Raw genomic sequence first — 24,783 nt, forward strand, 5'->3', positions numbered from 1 at the left:
ACTGTTCCTATCCCATCATCATGTCTACACACAGATTCAAATTTTCAACACTTCTACTGCAATATAATATCCAGTTTTAAAGCTGATTTAAGTTAGTTCACTCCAGCATCTCGCTAGTTCACAAATTTCGGCTTGATTAAAAAAATTGTGAAGTTTACAGTCAGTTTCCAGCAACTGACACTTCTGCTGCAATATAATATCCAGTTTTAAAGCTGATTTAAGTTAGTTCACTCCGGCATCTCGCTAGTTCACAAATTTTGGCTTGATTCAAAAAATTGTGAGGTTCACAGTCAGTATCCAGCAACCGGTAACATCCTGAAACCAGTACCATCATGAGTCATAATTAATGTTGCCGGTAACACCGGCCAAAATACCACCTGACAGTATTTAGCTGAATTGCCGGCATTTGTTCTTAATCTGTTGAACTCGTGCAAACCATGGCAAACCCGGTAAATATCTTTATCCAGTTGTTAAGGTACAAGGAAAAGCTTTTACAAGCAATAACAGGATGTGCAAATCCGAAAACCACGGCGAGGCAGATGATATACGGTGTGTGAGGAATTGGTAGCCTTGGCTTCAGAGGTGGCCGTCCAGCTCCGCTCAACTGCTGGCATCATCAACTTCACAAACTCCTTCAGCAAGACCTTCATAGTGCAGACCTCACAGACCCTGTTACAGCAGGCACAAAACAGTTAGATCTTACCCTGCAAAGTACTACATAACAGTAATTAACTTCTACTTCTCAAATGCAGGGGAAAGGTCAGTGCGTGTAAACATTTTAGTGAACTAGTATCAGCTTACGTTTTGTTGCTCTCTTCCGGAGATCAGAAAGGGCTACAGCAATTTGAGCGCCAGTAAGAGCATTGTTCTTTACAAGTGCAATATCTGAATATGCTAAGGAGAAATTTCTGCAAATGTTGTAGGAAAATACAATTTTCTGTCTACCCACCTAAGCCTTCTCTTTTTCCCGCATGAAGTACATCTCATATTTCCTTGTTAGAATTTAAGAAGGGTAGAAAAGCCAAATTGTAGTTCATGGAACAGAAAGAAAAGATAACTACCAGAAATCAAAATTACAGGTGAATATGGATAACGATGCTATTACACAGATAAGTATACAATACATCGAGACAAAAAATATAGGATACTGGCTTCCAACGAAGATCCTCCAGTTAGTACTTTCACTCTGTCAAGGATGAAGGGGGTGATTGCATTTCCTGTTATCTTTTTATCACTGGAAAAGGAAGTGCAGAATAATTAGCTGAGGTTTCTATTGGCGCGAGCGCACACACAGAAAGAAAGATGGCAAGGAGCTGGGAGTGTGTACTCTGCTTCCTTAAGGGCTTGCTGCATTGCAGACTCTATAATTTTTCCTGAAGCTGCATGCTGCTTAGGAATTGGCACTGCAATGAGAATCCCAGATTCGAGATGCATATTCTTGTTTGCATCTGCATTACAATAGACCCAAATAAGCAATGCTTAATTTAAATATGTCCAGAGAACATCCCAAAATAAAATATGTAATGACCCCTAGTGACTCTTATGATGTGATCAGGTTCTATAGTAGTTGGATCTCAATTAATTTTGTATGTGGTTTTTGTTTTAGGTTAGGGCAGATACCATGTTGAGCTATCATATATGGTAATCATATAAAGTGCAGTTGGACATTACTTTTGAATTTTACTTAACTCTTAGTTCATTGTCGGCTATAGAATCCTTAATCAGAAGTTTTAAAAAACTTTGACGAGAATATATGACTTCTGGTGGTTCTGGTCATGTACCAACATTTCGCATTATATCAATAATGTCTCACAAAAATTATTCAATAACGAATACAAAAGAAGCAACTGCCAAATGCAATATTAACACTTACCTATTATCTTGGCGCACTCTTCTGGGGAATCAACGCGGCATGGTGCCTACATTAAGCAAACAGAAATCACTTAGCGGAGGCATCCACCAATTTTCTGTATATGAGAACATATACTTTCTGATTTAAAACAGTGACTGAAATTGCAAGATATTTACTCATAATGTCTGTTCCAACCTAAATGTTTTCCACCTTATGAAATATATGTACTGTAGTTTGCGAAAGTTACTTTCAAAAGCTAACCAAACTTGTTGGCAGATGGGCAATACATAATGAAAAAATAGTCTTACATCTTTCATGACATCTGGTTTTCGATGGAGAAATTTGGAGCTGGCCCAATAATATCAACTAATCAGGAACTTATGAGATGAAAACTATTGCCTTCTCATAATATTGATGAAAGCTATCCCTTCATATGATATAAGTTTGATAAAAAATCTTTCAACAGAAATAAAAACCTGCAACTATCATTTGAGTGGCAAAATAGTTTTTTGACCAAGATGCCACTGTGGAAAGTAACTCAACAACAGTCGATTTCAGAACTACAGTGCATTTTGAACCCTCAGCAAACCCTTGAAGCTAATGTCTTGAACAAAGAAAATGCTCATGTATATTGATTTGACAGAAACAAAATTGTTCACCTTACATCCACTGGTGTCCGTGAAGAAAGCAGGAAATTCGTTGGTTTGGTAAGCAGCAACTGTTACCCCTTGAGTTTCCTGTCAACATAATCATTTAAAATAGGCGATTAAGCACCGAAACAAAGTTGCATACTGCAATGTCTTCCAGAGAAAGACCAAACTGATAAAGCTCAATGGAACACCCAATGCAGCAACTCCTTTACCAGACAGTACCAGAGCATTTCGTTATGAATTGGTTGAAGAAGCTAGTCTTATATTAAGTACAAGAGAAGGAAAAGTTCATGATAAACAAAAGCCCACCAGTTGAGGATCTACTGGTTTTGCATCCTTAGTCCCTTACCGGAGTTTCTAGTGGATAGAAAAGGAGGCACTTCCAAAGCAACAGCTTATATTTTTCTTTGTGTATCAGAATTGAGAAGGACTTGTCTACTTTTCGTGCTAAGTTATCTCCAGTTCTTGATTTCTTATTACCTGATTTCTCTAATTTGTCAAGAGAAGTGCATTTATTCATTCTGCTAACATTAGTTCAGCTACTGATATGTTAAGGCCATTATTACAGATAGTAATGACTGAGGAAACTCTATAGCACCTAGCTTTTGTTACAAGATACTGTTTAGTTTATACACAGCTTGTTATTGGGGATCTACTGCTACGATCTTTCTATGTCCAGGCGTTCTAAGCAAAATTGCTACATGATCTTACAGAAAGTGCCTGCAACTTGGATAGCTGTTCCATCAGTACTTCAATATCAAACTTGGAAAATGTGAGGTACAACCTGTCAAGCATCTGGTGCCATAGCAACTAAGTCTACATAAAAGTTAAACCCTCGACAGATCAAAATTGTTATATCATGGAAGAGTGCAAAGGATAATACCAAGTACTCGAGTGTCCGTGATATGTCCAAAATGGACTTTACACCGGCTGAAATAACAGCTACCGGAGTTTTCCCAAGTTCAGTTAAGTCAGAGGAGATGTCCATGGCTGCATCAAAATGTAAAGTGAGTCAAGTAGTCAGCAGCTATTTGTAGCCTTGCCATGACCATTACATAGAATGGTATTTAAGCAGACATTCGTTAGCCGAGTTGAAAATATATTCCTAGTCTCTTGGTAATGCATATTAGAGAATCGTGTAAGAGTAGGTGTAAATGTATTTCAAGATTAAAGTTTACTAACCTACAAATGATATAGTAACACCAGCATCCTAAATTAACTAGAGAATAACTAGAAGCTCCAGAAGACGTAAGATTGCAACAAAAAAAGACCATAACAACTCAAGGGAAATATACATTTCCTGCTAAGTGTTAACTTGTATAGTTTAGCAAATACTCCCTCCACCCCGAAAAGGATGTCGCAGATTTGTCTAAATTCAGATGTATCTATACACCAAATAGTGTCTAGATACACTCAAATTTAGACAAATTTGCGACATCCTTTTCAGGACAGAGGGAGTAGTATTCCTTACAAAATGAAACAGACACAAAACACAATAGTGATGCGATGGTAAATTACAGGTATTACTGAAAGATCGGGAGAAAATATTTGAAGTTTCATGAGGTATCCACACACAAGCCCATTATAATGGTCTTGAGTGCTACAACTACCGTTCTTTCAAAACTCGGACAAATCAGTTGGAACATTATTAGTATGCTATGCACCTAAATAAGAACTCATTACAAAAATGGAAGCTACTTACTCTTTTCACCATGTCTGTGCACGCCTCCGATCCCTCCAGTCACAAATATTGGTATTCCTACCTGAATGTCAGAATAACTCATTTCGCTGTATAGAGAGAAAAGCATTTGGTGCTAACTACAGGCAGGAGACGCAAACACGAAAATGGCTATCAAATGAAGCCAAGGTAAATAAGAAGAATAAGATGCAGTGCTTTTTGAAAGAACCTTTTGAGCAAAAAACATAGTGGCAGAAACCGTCGTAGCTCCATTGCCACCAGAGGCAACCTAAAAAGTAGTAAAAAATCGAAAACAAAATTATAAACATGTGGACATACACAAAATGTAAAACAGGGGGGATTATAAATCTAGGCATGAGGACATGACGGATTTTACATGACATAATATGCCGGCATACCAATTCTAGTGTGGTGCTAAGAAGTGACAGCAATACGAGATCTGAATTAGGAATGTCGTATTTGTATCGTGCAAGGTACTCACAACTTGTGCGATATCTCTGCGTGCTGTCTTCTGAAACTGTGTTCCGCTTATCGCCAGTCTCTTGAGCTGTTGGCTGTTAAGCCCTGCCATTGCATGACGGATATTAGGAAAGCAGTCGAAATATAAGTCCGATATTATACTGGTCCTTAGGAGATGGGGTCTGTTGCCCAGAAAATAGATAGAAATCGACTTAATAAAAGGGCTGCCAGCAACCGTGGAGCATTGAATCAGTACGATGTAGCAAAAAGTTGAAATTCTACTACTAGTTTTCAGAAGCAACTGATGTCTACACAATGTCTAGAGAAGTAACTTAATCAAGTGATTTGTGTATCCTTAGTAAGAAGGATAAAACATGCATCTGTACTGCATTCCATGCAATCACCTAGCTTGAGGACACTTCGGAGCTCGGAAGATACCAATTGGGAATCTTGTATAACTTACCAACATGTGGCACGCCATCCAGAATGGCTATGGTGGCAGGGACGGCGCCGTTCTCCCTGACGATGGCCTCCACCTCCATGGCCGTCTGCAGGTTCTTCGGGTAGGGCATGCCTGCAACGGAATCACCAGTCAAGGATTGGGCGCAGTCAAAGGCACAACGCCTTACAGTTACAGGTTCCTCTGCTCTGAAGGGGAGCGAGGGGTACCGTGGGAGATGATGGTGGACTCGAGCGCCACGACCGCCCCTCCGCTCGCGAGCGCGGCCTCCACCTCCGCCGACACCGCTACTCCCACCGGCGACGGCGCCGTCGACATCACGGCGATCGTTGGGCTCTCCTGGACTGATTGCCCCGGAGACTGGGATTCCGAATGGAGGTTTCCGCTTCCGGAGTCAGCCGGCGTACTTCAACCTTCGGAAGGCGCACTCCCTCACCGGATCGAGCACGACCAGCTGGGCCCCACCAACCGTAGCAAATTCGACGGCGCACAGCCAAACCCCAACCGGGAACGAATCCTAGCCGTCCATCTGGCTTTCCGTAGGCCCTACTCCACCACCACGGCACAGGCTATATATACACCCGCGCCGCCCGTACGGCCGACCACGCCTCATCACGTACGCAAAAACCCTAGCTCGCCACCGCCGCCGGAGAAGCAGCTAGAGCTCGCGACTCGATGGGCCGCGTGATCAGGGCGCAGCGCAAGGGCGCGGCGGGCGCCGTGTTCAAGTCCCACACGCACCACCGCAAGGGCCCCGCCCGCTTCCGCGCGCTCGACTTCGGCGAGCGCCAGGGCTACCTCCGCGGCGTGGTCACCGACATCGTGCACGACCCCGGCCGCGGCGCGCCGCTCGCCCGCGTCACCTTCCGCGACCCGGTCCGCTACAAGCACCGCAAGGAGCTCTTCGTCGCCGCCGAGGGCATGTACACGGGCCAGTCGCTCTACTGCGGCCGCCGCGCCACCGTCGCCATCGGCAACGTGCTCCCGCTCGGCGTCCTCCCCGAGGGCGCCGTCGTCTGCAACGTCGAGCAGCACGTCGGCGACCGCGGCGCGCTCGCGCGGGCCTCGGGCGACTACGCCATCGTCATCAGCCACAACTCCGAGAACGGCACCACCAGGCAAGCTTGCATAGCATAACCTATCTCGTTTTTTTTGCTTTCAGATTGGTTCGCCGATCTTGCATGAGCTCATACGTACATTGGTAGATCGATCTGATCCTGACGTACGGTGATGTGCACGTTGTGCAGGATCAAGCTGCCGTCGGGGGCGAAGAAGGTGGTGCAGAGCGGGTGCAGGGCGATGATCGGGCAGGTGGCCGGCGGCGGGAGGACGGAGAAGCCGCTGCTCAAGGCGGGCAACGCCTACCACAAGTTCAGGGTCAAGAGGAACTGCTGGCCCAAGGTGCGGGGTGTGGCCATGAACCCTGTCGAGCACCCGCACGGAGGAGGAAACCACCAGCACATCGGCCACGCCTCCACGGTCCGCAAGGACGCGCCGCCCGGCCAGAAGGTCGGTCTCCGTGGTGCGAGGAGGACCGGAAGGCTCAGGGGACAGGCCGCCGTCAACGCCGCCAAGGCCGTCTAGTTTTCTTCTTAAGTTTCGTCGATATTCGTATATTCGATCGATCGTTATGCTGATGATCCTCATCGTGTCATCGATCGTTATGCTAGGTTATTACTATCGTTTAGGTTTTGAGACTGTTAAATCGGTTATACATCCCAACGTGGATGTGGTTTTGTTTGGTGGTACTGCTACTTTCCTCGAGCTGATACTTTATAGACCTTCGTTTGCCGTATCATTTTTCATTAAGTCATTATTATGCTTCGTCAGATTTGCATTCTGTGAATTAAATCTACTGCGATGTTCTATAGATTTAGCTATGCTTGCGATCATGCTGCAGTCTTCGGCACTGAAGCTTTGAAATTGCTCATTGAATATCGAACTCTCACTACTTCGTAGATTGACCAGACATTAGACGTTGAACTAGTACAAATGCCCGTGCGTTGCCACGGATCTCATATTTTATTTCTCAATGCACATATATAGGATGACATTAAGCCCCGTCAGCAACATCTTTAACGAGAAAGGAATATCTCCTACACGGATACTAATCTGGTTCATCAGTTGAATCCTCAATTGTTCCGATATTTCCCAGACCATATACCATATGTAGTGCCATATCAGCATCTATCAAGGCGATCATTTATGTCGAACATGCTCCAGTCTATGTTTCGCCACACACCAGGTTAAACTCCTTGCACTTGATGAAAACATGTGCTCCTTCCTCCTCAGATAGTAAAATGTCTTGCCATGGTCCCGTGATATATTTAGGTTTTGACAACCATGTAGTTTGACATTCAATTAAAATGCATTTCGAGAAGCCATAATTTTCTAGCAACAAGTTTTCAAATGCATTTAGGATACTGATATATATTGAGAAGCCGTAATTTTGCAGCCACGTAGCCGATTTTGTAGCCACATATACGCATAATCAAACTTTCTTTTTAAGCCTTAATTAACTTGAAACTTTCCTTGAGTGATGACACTGCGAAAAAATAAAAGAAACTCACACCCAAACTGGGACACGGCCACCCTCTTAGTGCCTCTCGCCTGCCTCCCCACTCTCGACCTTCCTTCTTTCTATCTCCCTCCATTTCCCTTTGGTGAAGAATCCTTTCCTTGCCTCCCCACTACTGGCGATCAGACTGCTCAGTCCCCTGCCTTCCAGCCGCTAGCCTCGATGAACGCCTTCTCCCCACCGCTGCCGCCATTACCTATCCCTGGTGGCACGCCCATGTTCTTCTCCGCCGCTTGCCATTGGTTATGGTACTCGAGGGAGGAGGCTAGCTTGTGGTAGGTCCACAACCCAGCGCTTGGCGCCATGGAAGAGGAGTGACAGACCTTGTCTCAACAGGATATGTGGTACACGTGTAATCATCTGCATATGTTTAGCATAGGTTAGTCCTCACATAAGTTCAAGTATTACAATATGATTATTCAATAAGCCAAACATATACGCATATGCCATGTAAATGAAAATTATCCATTGTCACCAACAGATTTTCCGAAACAGAATCTCGTAATACTGAGAGAAGACATCATAGTTTGAGGTGATGATGGAAATATCCATTGTCACGCATACACAGGGAGGCTTTGCAGTATTTGGAACGTAAATTTCAGGGAGGTGAACATGCCTTTCTCTCATATTGCCATAGAAATTAAATTCGTGGGAAGGGGAAAAAAAAGTATAGTTAGGTAGCAAACAACCAGTTGAGAAAAGTAAGTTTACAAAACCCAAAAAAAGCTCCAGCTCACAAATTGTCCATCGATGAACTTAAGAACATACATTTTTCTCCAACTGAGTTCTAGATTCATGAATACCAAAAAATTGCTTCAAATTGCACATTTTCTTTCCAGACAAAAAGCAAACTATTTTCCAAAGATCCATCATTGTCATATATACTGTATCGTGAGGATCCAAATCCTTGTGGAATGCGCACAAAGTCTCAGATATACACGTATTATCAGGAAACCTTTCTCAAATAATGGCAGGCATGCAACTTTTGATGAGGAAGAGAATGAGAACTGACCTCGTTGGAGGCCATGGCTTTGCTTTGCTTGAACTGCCCTCCATGGTGAAAACATGTTATATCTCAGCGTTAAAATAGTCTTTACCAAATAGAAGGTTCGGTTCTTCTACTTTTGTTTTCTAACAATGGTGGAATTTTTTATTCCATAAGGTAAAACTACAGTGGCAACATAGCAGTATTCATTTTTTTCTCGTTATTACAAATTATTTACACAATAATGCAAGTAGTGAGCTACCTGTGATTGGGTTATGCCTCTATGATAAGCTGGGTTGTGCCTCTATGATAAGCTAATTTGTCCAGGCCCTATTTGTCTGATTTCCCTTACCTTTGTATGGTACATGAAACAAATATCAGATCAAAACTTTGCATTTTAGGCAGGAAAGTCTAAGAAATTCCGAAAGGGCAAGAGGGTCATTGCTCACCTTGTTTATCGTCAAGCTCCTCCAGATTTTATGACACTCCTTGCACATGATATCTGAATTATCACCAAATCATACGAAGTCACGCATCATAATCAAAATACCATAGAGACCGAGAGGCGATAGTTCTGATGAGTACACTAAGAGATTTAGCGAGCATGCAAATTTGTCATGTTACTTGAACTTGAACAACAACATAATTTATTATTTTGAAACGGAGGCAGCTTTGCCTCATTCATTGATTAAGTAGAAGGTGCCCGGTTTTTAGAAGAAAATCGGGCGAAAACCTACAACAATAGAATCAAGTCCACACTCACAACTGCCCACTCGCCACCACGAGGGGCACACGAAACCACCCTGGCTACCACAAAAGCTACACATATGCGAAGCTCAAGTTGACCTATGCCAAACAGATGGCTCTTCGAGAAGAGGCTGGTAGCTCCGATTCTGAAGACGAAACGAGTACACTGCCCAAAAGCAGTTTCGACTTCACATCAAGAGGATACCAACCCGAAGACATTCGGACACGCCGCAACGGAGCCTACTAACACGGCCTTGTGCAACCAAGCCTTGCTTATCACCATTGTCGTTACCTCGCAAAACCTCCACCCCGGAACACCCGCATCACCGGTTGACCACCAGCCAGCCCAGATGCCGTGTGCGGCCAGCCCGACGGAGTGCGCGAAGGGGATCACCGGCTTCTAGACGACACCCTCAAGAGGGGAAGCGACGATAGAACGACGCCGCCATCCGATCCCGCAAGGCAGGATCTAGGCTTTCACCCGAAGACGTGAACCCGGGGATAGCGAAGGTCGAACAGCTCCACGACCGCCCCCCAAGAAGGACGGCGACATCCACGGATGCCGCGTGGTCAGGCTTTCGCCTGGAGTAATCGAGCCTACAACATTCCCACGCAACCGGACAACAAGACGAAGCTTCGCCAGTCCGCACTCCGCTAACACACACCTCCTGTGCGGCGACCGAAGCTTCACGCTGCCCAAGCCATCTGGAACCCAGCGAGGCCAGAAAATGACCAACATGGCCCGCCCCGGACCATCCCTGCACCACACATCGGCCAGGGACTGCACGCAACGCAGCCTGACCATCCGCACAGCCCAAGCATCGCCGCATCCGCCGGGCCGCCGCCACGGCCCGCCTCCCCATCAGAATCGGGAGCGTAGGCTCCTGATCTGCCACCCTATCGTGCCGGAGCTGCCGCTCCGGCATCCTTGCGCCCACCTCCGCGCCACACAACGCCCAACCTGGCCATCCTCGCACGCCCTCCTGGAGCCACCTCGCAGCAGCACCCGCCTGGACACCCCCGACGCCTGCCCGGAGTAACCCCTCTGGCAACAGCAGACTGCTGCCGCGCTCCACTGCACCACCTCAGGCGCCCCACACCACCGCGGCCCAGATCGGGCCCCGAACGCCCCGCACCGCCGGCCGCCGCCTGCTGCTACGCCACGGCCGCGCCTCCACAGCCCGCAGCGCCCAGCCGCACCACCCCGCCGCCGTAGCAGACGGGACTCCAGGGCCGCCGCCCTGGCTTCCACCCTCCCATCCGGCGACACCCCACACGGGCCGGCCACCCCGACAGGAAAGAGCTCGGGCCTTCCTCACCCCCTTTGGGGATGAGGCCCGCCGCCATCGCGGCAAGGGCCGGCGGCAGCGGCGGCGCAGGTCGGTTGCTGGCGGCACGGGTAGGGTTTGGCTCCCGGCGTCGCCTAGGGAGCGACGCGAGGAGCCCCTGGCTTCGTGAGATTTAGTTCACTTTTTGGCCTAAAGTAACAACATAATATAGAAGCTATGGTGTCCCATACTACTACAGAGAGAGAAATATAATGTAGTTACGAAACTTTCAAATGTCAAATATGCATACATACTGCAAAACAGTTACCACTGATGAAGCAATAGATTATTGCATACAAACAGCATTTTCGTACTTTATACTTAGAACGTAGCAACATGAACTCCTCTAAAATTTCTTATCAATGATCACTATGTATGCATCCCGTTAATACACTTGTCACTATACAATCAGCAAAGAACTAAAGATGAAGCTCTGTATCTAGAAACTACCGAAGCAGTAATATCATTTTTTCCATCCGTTCCTTCAAACAATGCTCCTTCTTGCAGAACACAGTAAAGAAAACGGAAACCTAATGGAGTTTGATCTTACAACCAACCTCCTCAAGGGGCCTCAAGGCTGATGAACTCGTCGCCGTTGTGATCTGCCACCACAACCATCTGATTGGCCTCCATGTCCACATCACAGCTTCATCTCCACTAACATGGTTAGACATAAAGAAAGAAGAGAAATTGATAGAAAGACTGGAAGAATGAATCATGCAGTCTTAGACATAAAATTAAGAGTGTTGTGGAACAAGGAATCGATTCTAGAAAATAACTATGCAACATTCCTGGAATAAAAAGTATCTATACAACATTCCTGAATTCATGAGGAAAATAAAATTACCTATGCAACATTCGTGAATGGGAATTGTAGATTGTGTACAAATTGATGCTTGCTTTTGTGTTAAGGATTCTAACATTTATGATGTACTAATACCATCGTGCAAGTAAGTCTCATATACTGGATATATCTTAGAACAGAATTGCACGGTAACTCTGATGTTGAAAAGAAAGTCAGCGTAAAATGCGATAATCTGATCGTTGTCTGCACAAAGTTCAAAAGAAAGAATAGGGAATTTTCGATTAGTATTTGATGTAAACATTAATTAGTACATAAATTTAGAAATGAAAAGTTTCTAGCAAGGTATGCAGTACCATTCGATAGAACACAAACTGAAAAGAAATAGAAATATGCAACCTTGGAAGTAGCAAATTGCTACATCAAAGAGTAAACTATGACTCTTAAAACTGTTTAGCAGGGGTTGACTCTTAATAAACTAATTATACATAAACGATATTTCTTTCAGAAAGCAAACAAATTCCTGTGAGAGGATTAGTTCCTACATATTAATCGTTCAGTGCTTTTGAATAACATATAAATAGCAAGTACATAAGCTGCTTTTATATGCTGCTCCAGGTGCTAGCAGAACTATTTAACTTCAGGTTACTTATGGAAAACTAATAATTATTGCTCAATCAGTAAAGATAGAAGCCAATATTTAATCAGGATGAAGCTAGGATTATCTGTTGGTGCTACTGAAGGCTCAACATAGTACTCAGATATCCAAACATACAAATCTAGACAAACCAAGCAGCATAAGCATCGTCTCTTCCAAAAAAAAATGTAAACCAACATGCAACAAGATACATGCGACCAACATGTGTTACTATAATCTGACGATCGTTGCACAAGACCTCTGTTCTGGCAGTGTAAAGAACTGCAACAAACAATGAATAACCAGACTAAGGAGATGGTCACAGATATTGGATGACAAAAGGTACTACCAACTTTTGCAGGTCCAAAGACACGGCCAGATTCAGTATCATATATGTACTCAGACCCTAACAACACAAAAAAGAAAAAAATACCATTTGATTGACAGTTTCTACCTATGCGCAGAAAACAAAAATTGTCAGGTTGATCAACCCCCTGGTCCAAACATGCAGAAGTAGATGGGTGAAGCCGCCCTAGATTCTTGGAGAGAAGCATGAGATCATGGGGAAGGATGGTTTCACAGGGAGGAAGGTACGACGGAGAGAGCTATACCTTCAAGCCAGGTGATGCTGCGATCGGACACGTCGCTAGCCGATATGTCTCCTCTTGGTGATTGTTGATTTCCTAGATCGATGATACCTACAGAAATTTGGTCAAATTAGCCTCGGTTTAGTTCAAACATAATGAAACATAATTGCTTCTTACATACTTGCATATTGCTTTGTTAATAAGATTTGGCCACATGATGTGAAAATAAGATTAAGTTATGCATGACAAGCCTACTGAATAACTTATGTTAAACTAAATGAGCAAAGCACTATTTTATACTACAAGGTTAATTATTCCAAAAACCATGTCTACAAAGCACTAAAGTGACATATCGTATACAGAACAAGTCCAAAGCATGGAAAGGGCGGTGCTAAAACAATCACAGAATAACCAAGGTTTCTATTAATCTCTCATGTCATACACAACAGTAGGGCGTAGACTGGCAGATGGTGAATCAATCCATCTACATTGGCCATCATGTGCTTTATGGCAACGGGCATACCAAGAACAAAAGGGAGTAAGACTTCGGAGCACAGGCCGTTGAGGTTCGGTGGATGAGGAAGATGATGGGGGGCGGCTGACGAGGGTCGACACTACTAGGAAAAGGCCTAGCCGTAAGGTTGACTTCAGTGGCGCACCATGATGGCCGTGCGCCACTACTACTTAGCAGTGGCGCACCACAAAATGGTGGGCCACTGTTACAAATGTAGTAGTGGCGCACCTCGCTTGTGGTGCGCCATTACTAATTCCTGGCAGGAGGCCAGCTCCCACCCAAAACTAATAGTGGCGCACGTCTACATGGTGCGCCACTGCTACATGGCTTACTTATAGCGCATGTCTTTGTGGTGCGCCACTCGCTAGGAGGTGGCCGGGGCCCTTTAGAGATGAGGGCTTTAGCAATGGCGCATCGCTTGGTGCGCCACTACTAGGTATGGCGCACCGCCGACATGGTGCGCCACTGCTAAGTTGGGCGGGGCGTGGGTTTACAGGTAACAGGTGAGCAGTGGCGCACCACTTAGCAGTGCGCCATTGCTATGTCACCCTAGCAGTGGCGCACGGCTAGGTGGTGCGCCACTGCTAACCTGGGACCATTTCCTGCTTTTCACCCTCCACTCACATGTGCCACCCACTTTCCCCAAACACTCTTCCACCACCACCTCCCACCAAATCTGGATCTGGTCGTGTTGCCCCTCCTTCCCACCTCATTTTCACCTCTTCATTCACCAAAATTAAGTTGGTAAACTTAATTTTCTTCATAGGTAACTAATGGTGAAGCTTTCTTAGCTCAATACCCTACTCAATCTCAACTTTTTACCTCATCCAACACTCTAGGTCATGTGTGAACGGTTCCGATCGTCTTGCACACACGTCATGCACATATGTTATGTGCGAAGCTCGATGATATCATGTGTACGTGCGCATGCGCGAAAAGCGTCACGTATATACGTGCATGTGTGTTGTATGCGAAGCCTCCGGATCCACATGTGCATGTGTTGTATATGCGAAGCCTCCACACATGTGTTGCATGTGTTTTTGTTTGCAGGGATTTGAAATGCGATGGAGTTGCCAATATTTTGCCGAAACGTTGATTCATTTCCGTTTCGGCGAATGTTGGGCATACTACGCATATACATGTCCTATTTTTAGGGAAGGTCATGCCAAAATTTTCTTTTGGTATGCTAAGATATCCATTTTCTCTATATCCGCAGGCGACCATGGTCCGCATGATGAGCGAAGGCGTTGTGGCTAGGTTTTTGAAAGCCGCGACAGACGAGATGATTAGAAATAACCAAAAGGAGATAAGATGTCCGTGTCGAAGATGCAAGCTAACGAGCCTTATGGACCCTAAAGCCGATATGGTGCGGGACCACCTTCTCATGCGTGGTTTCATGGATGGCTATCGGTGGGAAGGCGACGAAGATGATTATGAATTTGTCCATGGGAATTCAACAAGAAGTAAGGAAGGCCGAGGTGATCGGGATGTAGAAGATCTCGGGCATGATCGGGATGTAGAAGATCCCGGAGATGATGATGACCACAATGTAGGAGATCCTGGACTCGATGATGAGGAAGATCAAGATGGAGGTCATCATGACGATCATGAAGATGAAGACGATGAACCATCGTCGATGGACTGGGTGCGAGGACCCTTATCTTCAAGAGCTGCTTCTCAAGCGGACGAGTAACGCAAGAGCTGCCGCCCGAGAGAAAGCCAAGATGGATCAAGCCGGAGGTAGACGCTGTTACTCCATTGTATGAAGGATGCAGGCCGGAGGATACCCGCCTGAAAGTAACGCTCATGGCTCCGGAGATGAAGGTAAAGCACAAAATGACCGACACATCCTTCAACGACAACATGTCATTCGGCGCAGGAACGTCTTCCCAAAGGTAACACGTGTCCGACTAGTATCGAGGAGGCCAAGAAAATCGTGTGTCCTCCGGATTTACCGCATGTGAAATACCATGTGTGCTTGAACGATTGCATCATTTATCGGAACGAGCACGCAGAGTGTACCATATGTCCGGAGTGCGGCGTCAGTCGGTGCAAGAAGGGGAAGAAAGCTCCTCGGAAGGTGGTGTGGTACTTTCCAATCACTCCTCGTCTGCGGCGGTATTTCGCGGATCCTAAGCAAGCAAAGCTAATGCGCCGGCACGCGGAGATGAGGAAGGGAGAAGATGACGCGGATGATCCGAAGAAAAAGAAAAAGGACAGGATGTTGAGACACCCTTCGGATGCTAGCCGGTGGAATGCGTTGGACCTCGAGTACCCGGAATTTGGGGACGATCCTAGGAACATAAGGCTGGGCGCGAGCACCGATGGAGTCAATCCGTTTGGCAGCCGGAGCAGCACGCATAGCACCCGGCCCGTGTTTGTGTGGATGTACAACCTCCCCCTGGTTGTGCATGAAGAGGAAGTACATTCAAATGAGTATGCTAATTGAAGGGCCGAAACAACCGGGGAACGACATCAATCCGTATATGGGGCTTCGAAAGAGGAGCTAGCCACGCTATGGGACACGCCCGCCAATACGTGGGACGCCGCCGCGGAAGAATATTTCCCTATGAGAGCCGCAATGCTCACGACGGTGCACGACTTTCTCGGTTACGGATATGTCGCGGGGCAGGTGGTCCACGGATTCAATGCATGCGTAAGGTGCATGGACGACACAACGTACCGCCGGCTAGATAGAGATCCCGGGTCCTCGAAAACGGTGTTCATGGGACATCGAAGGTGGCTTCGCGAGGACGACCCATGGAGGAAACGCAAGGATCTCGTTCGATGGTGAAGACGAACCCCGAAGACGGCCACGTACGAGAAGCGGCGAGCAAATAGACGAGCTATTGAAAAATTGGAAAGAGTGCCCACCGCCGGGAAAGAAGCGAAAGGCGCCGGCGCCGCTGCTTAAGGTATGGAAGACGAGGTCTGTTTTCTGGGACTTGCCGTCATCGGAAGATCCTCCGTGTGCCTCACAGCCTTGATGTCATGCACATCACGAAGAACGTGTGCGAGAGTCCGCTTGGTACCCTCCTGAACATGCCAGAGAAGACCAAAGATGGGCCGAAAGCAAGGTACGACTTGCAATCAATTGGGATCAGGGAGGAGCTTCACGCGGGACGCCCTAATAATGATGATGATGACGATGACGATGATGAGGCGGAGGACACGCAAAGTCGTCGCAAGGGAAAAAATGCCAAAAAGATTGAATATTACTGCCCCCCCGCGTGCTTCACTCTAAGTCAGAAGGAGATCGAGCAGTTTTTCGACCGTCTCCTAGGAGTAAAACTTCCCTACGGTTACGCGGGGAAGATAAGCAGGTACCTAGACAAAGCGAAGCGAGAGGTTCAGCGGGATGAAGTCTCACGACTGTCACGTGCCGATGACGCGGATACTTCCGGTTGCAATCCGTGGGATCATGGACGCGCACGTCCGTGAAACGCTTTTTGGCCTATGCAACTTTTTCGACGTCATCTCTCGGAAGTCCGTTGGCGTGAGGCAACTTAGAAGGCTACGAGGAAGAGATCGTGGTGATACCGTGCGAGCTTGAGATGTACTTCCCGCCCGCTTTCTTCGACGTTATGGTGCATCTGCTGGTACATATCGTGGAGGATATCATCCAAGCTGGGGCCGACGTTCCTGCACAGCATGATGCCGTTCGAAAGGATGAATGGTGTCATCAAAGGGTACGTTCGCAACAGGGCACGTCCGAACGGAAGCATAGCCAAGGGTTTTCGACCGAAGAGTGCATCTCCTTCGCACGAGTTATCTAGAAATCGAGAACCCCGTTGGCCTGCCCGTAAACGAGGCATCTCGGGAAGCTCGCTGGATGGGGTCACCGCGACGGTAGCCGCGAAATGCATGTCGACTTCAAGGGTCGAATCGCCGACTTTGAAAGAGCAAACCTAGTCGCGCTACAACACATAGACGTGGTCGATCCTTGGGTGGTAGAGCACAAAACCTTCATCGCAAAGACGTACGGTGATCGGGGCCAACGAGAGGACGGACGGAGATATAATCAAAGAGCACAACTCAACCTTCACGCGGTGGTTCAAGGACAAGATGCTGACGTACCCTATAGACGAGGATTCTTCTCGCGGAAGAAAAACTCATATTCGCCTTGTCACGGGGCGCCGAACACAACCCGATGACATTTCGGGCGTACGATATCAACGGCTACACATTCTACACCGAGGAAAAGGACATGAAGAGCGATTATCGAACTCCGGGGTAACGATGGAGTCCTACACCGGTGACGTCAAGCAGAGATACTACGGAAAGATCGAGGAGATCCGGGAGCTGAGCTACGCCGGAGAGAATGTGCCGATGTTCCGTGTCAGGTGGGCCAAGAACGTCATAAAAGAAGACCGGCATTTCACCACCATGGTTATACCCGAAGCCAAATCCAAGACAGCGGGCGCAAAGGTCACCGCGAAATATGAGCCATGGGTACTAGCTTCCCAAGTGGACCAATGCTTCTTCATTACCGACCCGCAAAAGCCCAGCCGTGTTGTCGTGAGGAGAGGCAAAAGGAGCATCATCGGAATGGATGGAGCCGCCAACGAGCTAGACTTTGACCGGTACGGCGATCCGAAGATGGAAGATGACGACGACGATGATGAAGAACCATACACAACAAGAAGAAGCAGGACCACCCTACCTAAAGGCCGTCCATTCAAGAGAAGAAGTCTAGGAGTTCCGGGGCTAAATTATTCAACCGCGAGAAAGAAGGGCAAGAAGATTGTGAAAAGATAATTATATATCATTTTCTTTTTTTTTGAGATCAATTATGTATCATTTTCTTGTATGAATAATGGATGTCATATTGTTAATCTACACATTGTACCGATCAAAATAGACATATAATTTATTTTTGGATATTCTACATAATTATAATTATTTATGCCTTTTATGTTGGTGTATTATGCTATTTATTATAGTATTAAATCAATTTAAAAAAAGGGAAAAAAATTGGGGCCGCCAGGGTTCGAACCTGGCCGGCCAGGGTTAACCAAACAGGGGACGGATAGCTAGCCACTCGCGGTACGGTGCGGATCTTGTCAATAGTACGAGCCAAGTTCTTTTGACCCTATCCTAAAGTCGTAGTGGCGCACCCGTAGTGGTGCGCCATTGCTAAGCATCACTGTGGCGCACCCCTAGCAGTGCGCCATTGCTTAGGGGGTCGGGGACTTAGCCATCCCGACCATCTCTTCTTCTCCCCATCCCCATTCCCCCCATTCCCCAATCGATCCTCTCCTCTCCGACGGCGGCCTCCTCTCCGACGCCACCTCCCCGGCGACACGAGCGACGCCCTCACCACCCCGGCGACGCCCGGATCTCCGAAGCCACCTGCTCGCCCACTGCGCCCATTCCCCACCACTGCAACCTTCCCTTCTGCCTCGCGACGCCGCCCCTTCCCTCGATCTGCCTCGCGACGCCGCCCCGTCCCTCGATCCACCTCCCACCGGCGCCCCCGAGCACGCCGCCACGCCCTCGACGCCACGCCGCGGAGCAGGATCACGAGGAGCACTCCGCCACGCCCTCGACAGCTGCCTCTCGCCTCGCCTCGCCGCCCACGTCCAGGACCAGGAGGAGGAGCACCACCAGGTGGAGGGCGACCTCATCCTCGACCTCGCCGCCGAGGAGCCGCACGCCCTCGACCTCTGACCGCCTCCAGCCACCATCACCGTCGCCGCAGGTGAGGCCCCTCTCCCCTCCCTCCCTCTCTAACCTAACTCGGTGCACATACATTGTTCCTTTTTTGTTCAATTAAGGGGAAAAAAGAACACAAACTCTACTTGTTGTAACTTTGTATGCTTCACTATGTGCTAGTCTATGCACCTTATGCAAACCAAATGAGGAATTTTGATTTCACAAAAGGTGGTTCTCCTTCTGCTGAGAGCAAATGTAGTTCATTGGAGTTCATAGGAATGCTCTCTGTAGTGTTGAATATGTCTATGCTATGTCTCTGGTTATATGCATATCATAAAGGTAGCAGCATTTCCATTGATCTTGGACTCTTGGTAGTGTAGCAAGAAAGGAAGGGGGAAAATCATGGAAAATATCATGGAAAAGCTGCTGCTGCTGTTAGGTTGTTGCTTAGGTGCTGCTGCTGTTAGATGTTGCTTAGGTGCTGCTGCTGCTCGTTAGGTTCACAATTGTCTGCTACTGCTTAGGAGCGATAGTGTTGTTGCTTAAAATTGATTTAGTAACTCACAAGTGAAATTTGAACACCTTGAACTGCAAGCCTCGCTGCTTAGTAACTCACAATTGCATGCTATTAAGAGCATTGTTACATGTAAAGTACACTTGTTTATAAATCAAAACTCACAATCTTCCCATAGCCTATTGTTTATAAATCGAACCTGTGTCCGGATGTTCACATTTTTTGTAATTCAGTTTGCTTGACATTATTAGTAGTAAAATGAAATCACTTCGGACTGTTGTAAGCTCATGAATCGAGTAGCAAAACTCTCTAATCACAATCTGTCACTTCTACAGATTTTCCAAGTTTTTTATTGGTAGCAACCATGCATTTCATGTTGGTTTAGCTTATAAGTGTTCAAAATGTTCTTACATGTTGTAACCCTAAAGATCTACTCGGTAAATATGCTACATTATTTTCTTTTGGTTGAGGGATTGCTTGAAGTCTCCTCTAAATTAGTGTATGAAATCGTTATAGCTTCATCCAAGCTGGTTCTTTACGTCCTGAAAGCACCGGGAGAGTAAGACCTCTTATAATTGATATTGCCCTATTGTACTTGTGAAGTTTTAGGCTTAATAACGGAAAGAAATAAGGAATTAATAGAGAGAACACCAAGTTAAAAACAATTTGAGATTTTTAAACACTGGGTACCTTACTCCGTCGAAAGCATACAAGTGTCCGTAGGCTTTCAAAACTAGAAGGCTGAAAAAATTGTTTGTGTTCTTGACATTTGGAGTATTTTTGCTCATGATGTGTGTTTTGATTCCAGCCTCTGTACAAGTAACACCACAATTGTTTTCACCGAAATGAATAACCACCATTGTGTCCTGTACATGTACACTCAAATATGAATAACCACCATTTTAGTTGCTAGGTTGATTGTTGCTGCTGCTAGGTTCTTAAAGTTACTGATTTGTTACTGATTTTTCTATTCATTTAATAGTTTACATCATCTTTCACAGCCCTTGAACAAGAGCACTCGACCGTCGGCTGCCGCATCTTCCTCGACCCGGAGCAACAACTCACCTCTCGGAGACTCCACGCGACTCACGGTGAGCAACACCTCACCTCTCCCGGTCCCGATGGTGCTGATGGTGCTTGCTGCTGGTGCTCCTAGTGCTTGCCGCTACTAGTGCTTGCTACCGGTGCTGATGGTGCTTGATGTTGGTGCTCCTGGTGCTTGCTGCTGGTGCTACTAGTGCTTGCTGCTGGTGCTACTAGTGCTGATGGTGCTTGCTGTTGGTGCTGATGGTGCTTGTTGCTGCTTGCTGCTTGCTTGCCTGCTCTGCTGCTGGCTGCTAGCTGCTAGCCGCTTGCTCGTCTTCGCTCTGCTTGATGATGCTTGCTGCTTGCTGCTTGCTGTACTGCCCATGGTTAGCTGATGCATATGGTGTATATGAGGAACAATTGTGTATGTGCCATGGTGCTCAGCTGGTGGATTGTTTTGCATGTGTATATGGTGACATATTCTTGTGCAGGGATCGACAAGAGATGCCCATTATCGCCGAAATGTTGATTCATTTCCGTTTCGGCGAAAATGGGGCACTCATATGTCCATAGATTAGCATAGGTCATGCCCAATTTTGTTAGTGGAATGGATCGTAATATGGTTCAAAAATGTAAACATGTAGGATGGCCGGTCCCGGTGGCCGGCGAGGCGGTCGAGGCCGCGGTCCTGGGCGCCCCCGCGGCCGGGGAAGGGGCCGCCGCGATGGAGCAGCAAGGGTCCCACGGTCACCGTCACTCGCATCCTCCTCGTCTTCGCATGAGGAACGCTGCTTCGAGTTCCTCCTCCGCATCGACGACGACCCACTCGGCATCAAGAGGCTACCGGACAAGTTCGCCGAGTTCGTCGACGGCGTCGAGCCGGCGCACTTGCGGCTACGGGAGGCTAGCTGCAACTTCTGCCGCTGGTCCGTGGAGGTCCTGTTCGACGGGCGGGGCAAGATGTACCTGCACACGGGGTGGGACAAGTTCGCCCGTGACCTCCACCTCGAGCCCGGCTGCCACGCTCACCTTCCTGTACGAGGGGGACGGCGAGATGATCGTCAAGGTGTTCGACGACACCGCCTGCCGTGTGCACTACCCCCACACCGGCGAATCCGGCTCGGACACCGATAGTTAGAACTTAGAGTGTTGTCAACTCTATCTTCGTTGCTTCGTGTTGTTTGAATTCTATATTAAATTGTATGAAGCTACGATGTTAGGTATGATGATGTTATGTCCAAATATCAATCTCTTGTGCATCCTACCTTGCCTCGCCGACACCATCCCGGGATGTTCATATTTGTTTGGACCAACAATGTATGAGGCCCTTGTCATTCCATTTGCTTTGGTATCTCAAAATGCCGATGATTAGAATGTTCGGTCAACCGTACACTCCGGGGTGTCGCTAGTGAGCCTCGGTGTGATGGCACAAATATCAATCTCTTGTGCATCCTACCTGGCCTCACTAACGCCATCCCGGGATGTTCATATTTGTTTCGACCAACAATGTATGAGGCACTTATTCCATTTTGTCATTCCATTTGCTTTGAGATTTTCAAAATGCCGATGATTAAAATGCTTGGTCACCGTACACTCGTGGGCGGTGTTAGTGAGCCTCGTGTGATTGCACAAATATCAATCTCTTGTGCATCCTACCCGGCTCGCTAACTCCGTCCCGGAATGTTAATATTTGTTTCGACCAACAATGTATGAGGCATTCCATTTAGTTCATACTAGCTACTTGTTTCTTATTTGAGTTGGCACTTCTTAATTGCATTGGCCGATGATTAGAATGGTTGGTCACTTGTACACTCCGTGGTGACGTAAGTGAGCTCTGGTGTGATGGCACAAATATCCATGTCTTGTGCATCCTACCCGGCCTCGCTTACGCCATCACGGAATGTTAATATTTGTTTTGACCGACAAAGTATGAGGCCCTTGTCATTCTTCCATTTGCTTTGGTATCTCAAAATGCCGATGATTAGAATGTTGGTCACCTATACACTTGGGGGAGGGGTCAGTGAACTCGGTGCGATGACACAAGTATCAATCTCTTGTGCATCCTACTTGGTTTCACCGACGCCTTCTCTAAATGTTAATATTTGTTTGGACTGACAAAGTATGAGGCCCTTGTCATTCTTCCATTTGCTTTGGTATCTCAAAATGCCGATGATTAGAATGTTGGTCACCTATACACTTGGGGGAGGGGTAAGTGAACCTGGTGCGATGACACAAGTATCAATCTCTTGTGCATCCTACTTGGTTTCACTTACTCCGTCCCTAAATGTTAATATTTGTTCCGACCAACAATGTATGAGGCATGCCTTTTAGTTCATGCTACTTGGATCGTTTTTGAGTTTGCTCTTATTCGTTGCAAACATCTATGAGCGTGCACTAATGTTTCTTTGGGTTGTGCATATGTACGCAGATATGACGTGGTATGTCGTGTACAAGGGCAAGGTTCCCGGAGTCTACAACGACCGGGAGGAGTGTCGGAGACAGGTTCACCGTTTTAGCGGTAACAGACTACAAAGGGTACACCACTAGAGCGGAGGCCGAAGACGGATACGCACGCTATCTGGCGGGAGAGAGGACGGAGCGGAGGAGGAACCGGATGAAGACCACTTTCATCGGGACGGTGCTAGTAGTGACTCTAGCTCTCTTCTATGTGATGCTAGTTTAGATGATCGACCTTGTGTAACCACTAGCTCATTTGTGACTTGTAACACCGTAACGGTTATCTAATATTTGAAATCTTGTGAATCATGGAGGCTAATGTGAAGGACTATGTATTGGTATACTGTGCTAGCTGCTTATATGTGTTATATATACTGTATTTGTGTTGTTATAGTGTGATATACAACCTGTACAAATACCTGCCAGGAATACAAAAAATAAAAACGAAATACTAGCAGTGGCGCACTAGAGGACCATCAGTGGCGCATGACCTGTAAGTAGAAGTGGCGCACTAGTCTAGACTTGTGGCGCACTACCCTCTGATCCCCTTTCGAAAGTAGCGAGTAGCGCACCGGAACGCCATAACGGTGGCGCACCCCGAGGAGGTAGCGATGAGCGCACCGACACCATAGAGTTGTGGCGCACTACTGCAGAACAACAGTGGCGCACCCCTTTGGGGTAATAGTGGCGCATCACTGGACTTGTCAATGGCGCACCACGTAGTGCGCCACTGTTACTTAGGGTAGTAGTGGCGCACCACTAGTGCGCCACTACTAAAACTTAGCAGTGGCGTGATAACAGTGGCGCACCACTAGTGCGCCACTGATGGGTAAAAGTGGTGCGCCACTGATTGCCCTTTTCCTAGTAGTGCGAAGGCCAGAGTGGCGTGAGGGATCTGCTGGATGGCGGGGACGAAGGACGGTGTGTGTGTGGGATCGGCCGAAAGAGATCGGATCGGACGCCGGCAGCATGAGCTCGGGATGCCGACGCTTCAGGTCGGGGGCGGCAACGCGGAAGGGTTGAGGCGCCGCCGAGCTCCATGGCCGCGCTGGCGAGCTCGGCGACTACTACCGGTGGGTTCGCCCTCCAATGGTGATCTACTCGATGCCGCCGCACGAGGATCTCCGCTGATGCCGACAATGAAGTCTGGGTACTACACGATGCCTCTGTGGCGACCAAAATATGTGGAGAGATAGGCATGTATTATGGGTTGATTGGCCTCTGTGGCGACCAAAATACTGGCAGATTGTGAATCAATCCATCTACATTGGCCATCATGTGCTTTATGGCAATGGGCATACCAAGAACAAAAGGGAGTAAGACTTCGGAGCACAGGCCGTTGAGGTTCGGTGGATGAGGAAGATGATGGGGGGCGGCTGACGAGGGTCGAAGGCCAGAGTGGCGTGAGGGATCTGCTGGATGGCGGGGACGAAGGACGGTGTGTGTGTGGGATCGGCCGAAAGAGATCGGATCGGACGCCGGCAGCATGAGCTCGGGATGCTGACGCTTCAGGTCGGGGGCGGCAACGCGGAAGGGTTGAGGCGCCGCCGAGCTCCATGGCCGCTCTGGCGAGCTCGGCGACTACTACCGGTGGGTTCGCCCTCCAATGGTGATCTACTCGATGCCGCCGCACGAGGATCTCCGCTGATGCCGACAATGAAGTCCGGGTACTACACGATGCCTCCGTGGCGACCAAAATATGTGGAGAGATAGGCATGTATTATGGGTTGATTGGCCTCTCGTGGCGACCAAAATACGCGGCGGATGGTGAATCAATCCATCTACATTGGCCATCATGTGCTTTATGGCAACGGGCATACCAAGAACAAAAGG

At 47.4% G+C, this 24,783-nt stretch overlaps 2 protein-coding genes across 2 annotated transcripts; one reads left to right on the forward strand and one right to left on the reverse strand.

The window, feature by feature from the left end:
• Positions 1-343: 343 nt before the first annotated feature.
• On the reverse strand, positions 344-5,453 carry LOC124652959 (pseudouridine-5'-phosphate glycosidase). Its single transcript, XM_047192011.1, has 12 exons — positions 5,330-5,453; positions 5,124-5,234; positions 4,683-4,765; positions 4,410-4,469; positions 4,205-4,265; positions 3,386-3,492; positions 2,512-2,589; positions 1,874-1,919; positions 1,328-1,448; positions 1,149-1,234; positions 802-885; positions 344-669 (listed from the first exon to the last, which is right to left on the reverse strand). Exons 1-12 carry the CDS (start codon positions 5,436-5,438, stop codon positions 647-649), a joined length of 969 nt encoding a protein of 322 aa, XP_047047967.1. The 5' UTR covers positions 5,439-5,453; the 3' UTR covers positions 344-646.
• A 342-nt stretch (positions 5,454-5,795) lies between these two features.
• LOC124656642 (60S ribosomal protein L8-like) lies at positions 5,796-6,704 on the forward strand. The gene is made up of 2 exons (XM_047195351.1): positions 5,796-6,238; positions 6,368-6,704. The coding sequence occupies exons 1-2, from the start codon at positions 5,796-5,798 to the stop codon at positions 6,702-6,704; spliced, it is 780 nt and encodes a 259-aa protein (XP_047051307.1).
• Positions 6,705-24,783: the final 18,079 nt, after the last annotated feature.

The sequence above is a fragment of the Lolium rigidum genome, chromosome 5 (genome assembly GCF_022539505.1).
Source record: "Lolium rigidum isolate FL_2022 chromosome 5, APGP_CSIRO_Lrig_0.1, whole genome shotgun sequence".
Taxonomy (NCBI): domain Eukaryota; kingdom Viridiplantae; phylum Streptophyta; class Magnoliopsida; order Poales; family Poaceae; genus Lolium; species Lolium rigidum.

Coding starts and splice junctions, on each gene's coding strand:
- LOC124652959 (XM_047192011.1), bottom strand. CDS start 5,438: ATGTCGACGGCGCCGTCGCCGGTGGGAGTAGCGGTGTCGGCGGAGGTG. Junction 4,266..4,409: donor CTATGTTTTTTGCTCAAAAG/GTTCTTTCAAAA, acceptor TCTGACATTCAG/GTAGGAATACCAATATTTGT. Junction 670..801: donor CCGGAAGAGAGCAACAAAAC/GTAAGCTGATAC, acceptor CTGCTGTAACAG/GGTCTGTGAGGTCTGCACTA.
- LOC124656642 (XM_047195351.1), top strand. CDS start 5,796: ATGGGCCGCGTGATCAGGGCGCAGCGCAAGGGCGCGGCGGGCGCCGTG. Junction 6,239..6,367: donor TCCGAGAACGGCACCACCAG/GCAAGCTTGCAT, acceptor CACGTTGTGCAG/GATCAAGCTGCCGTCGGGGG.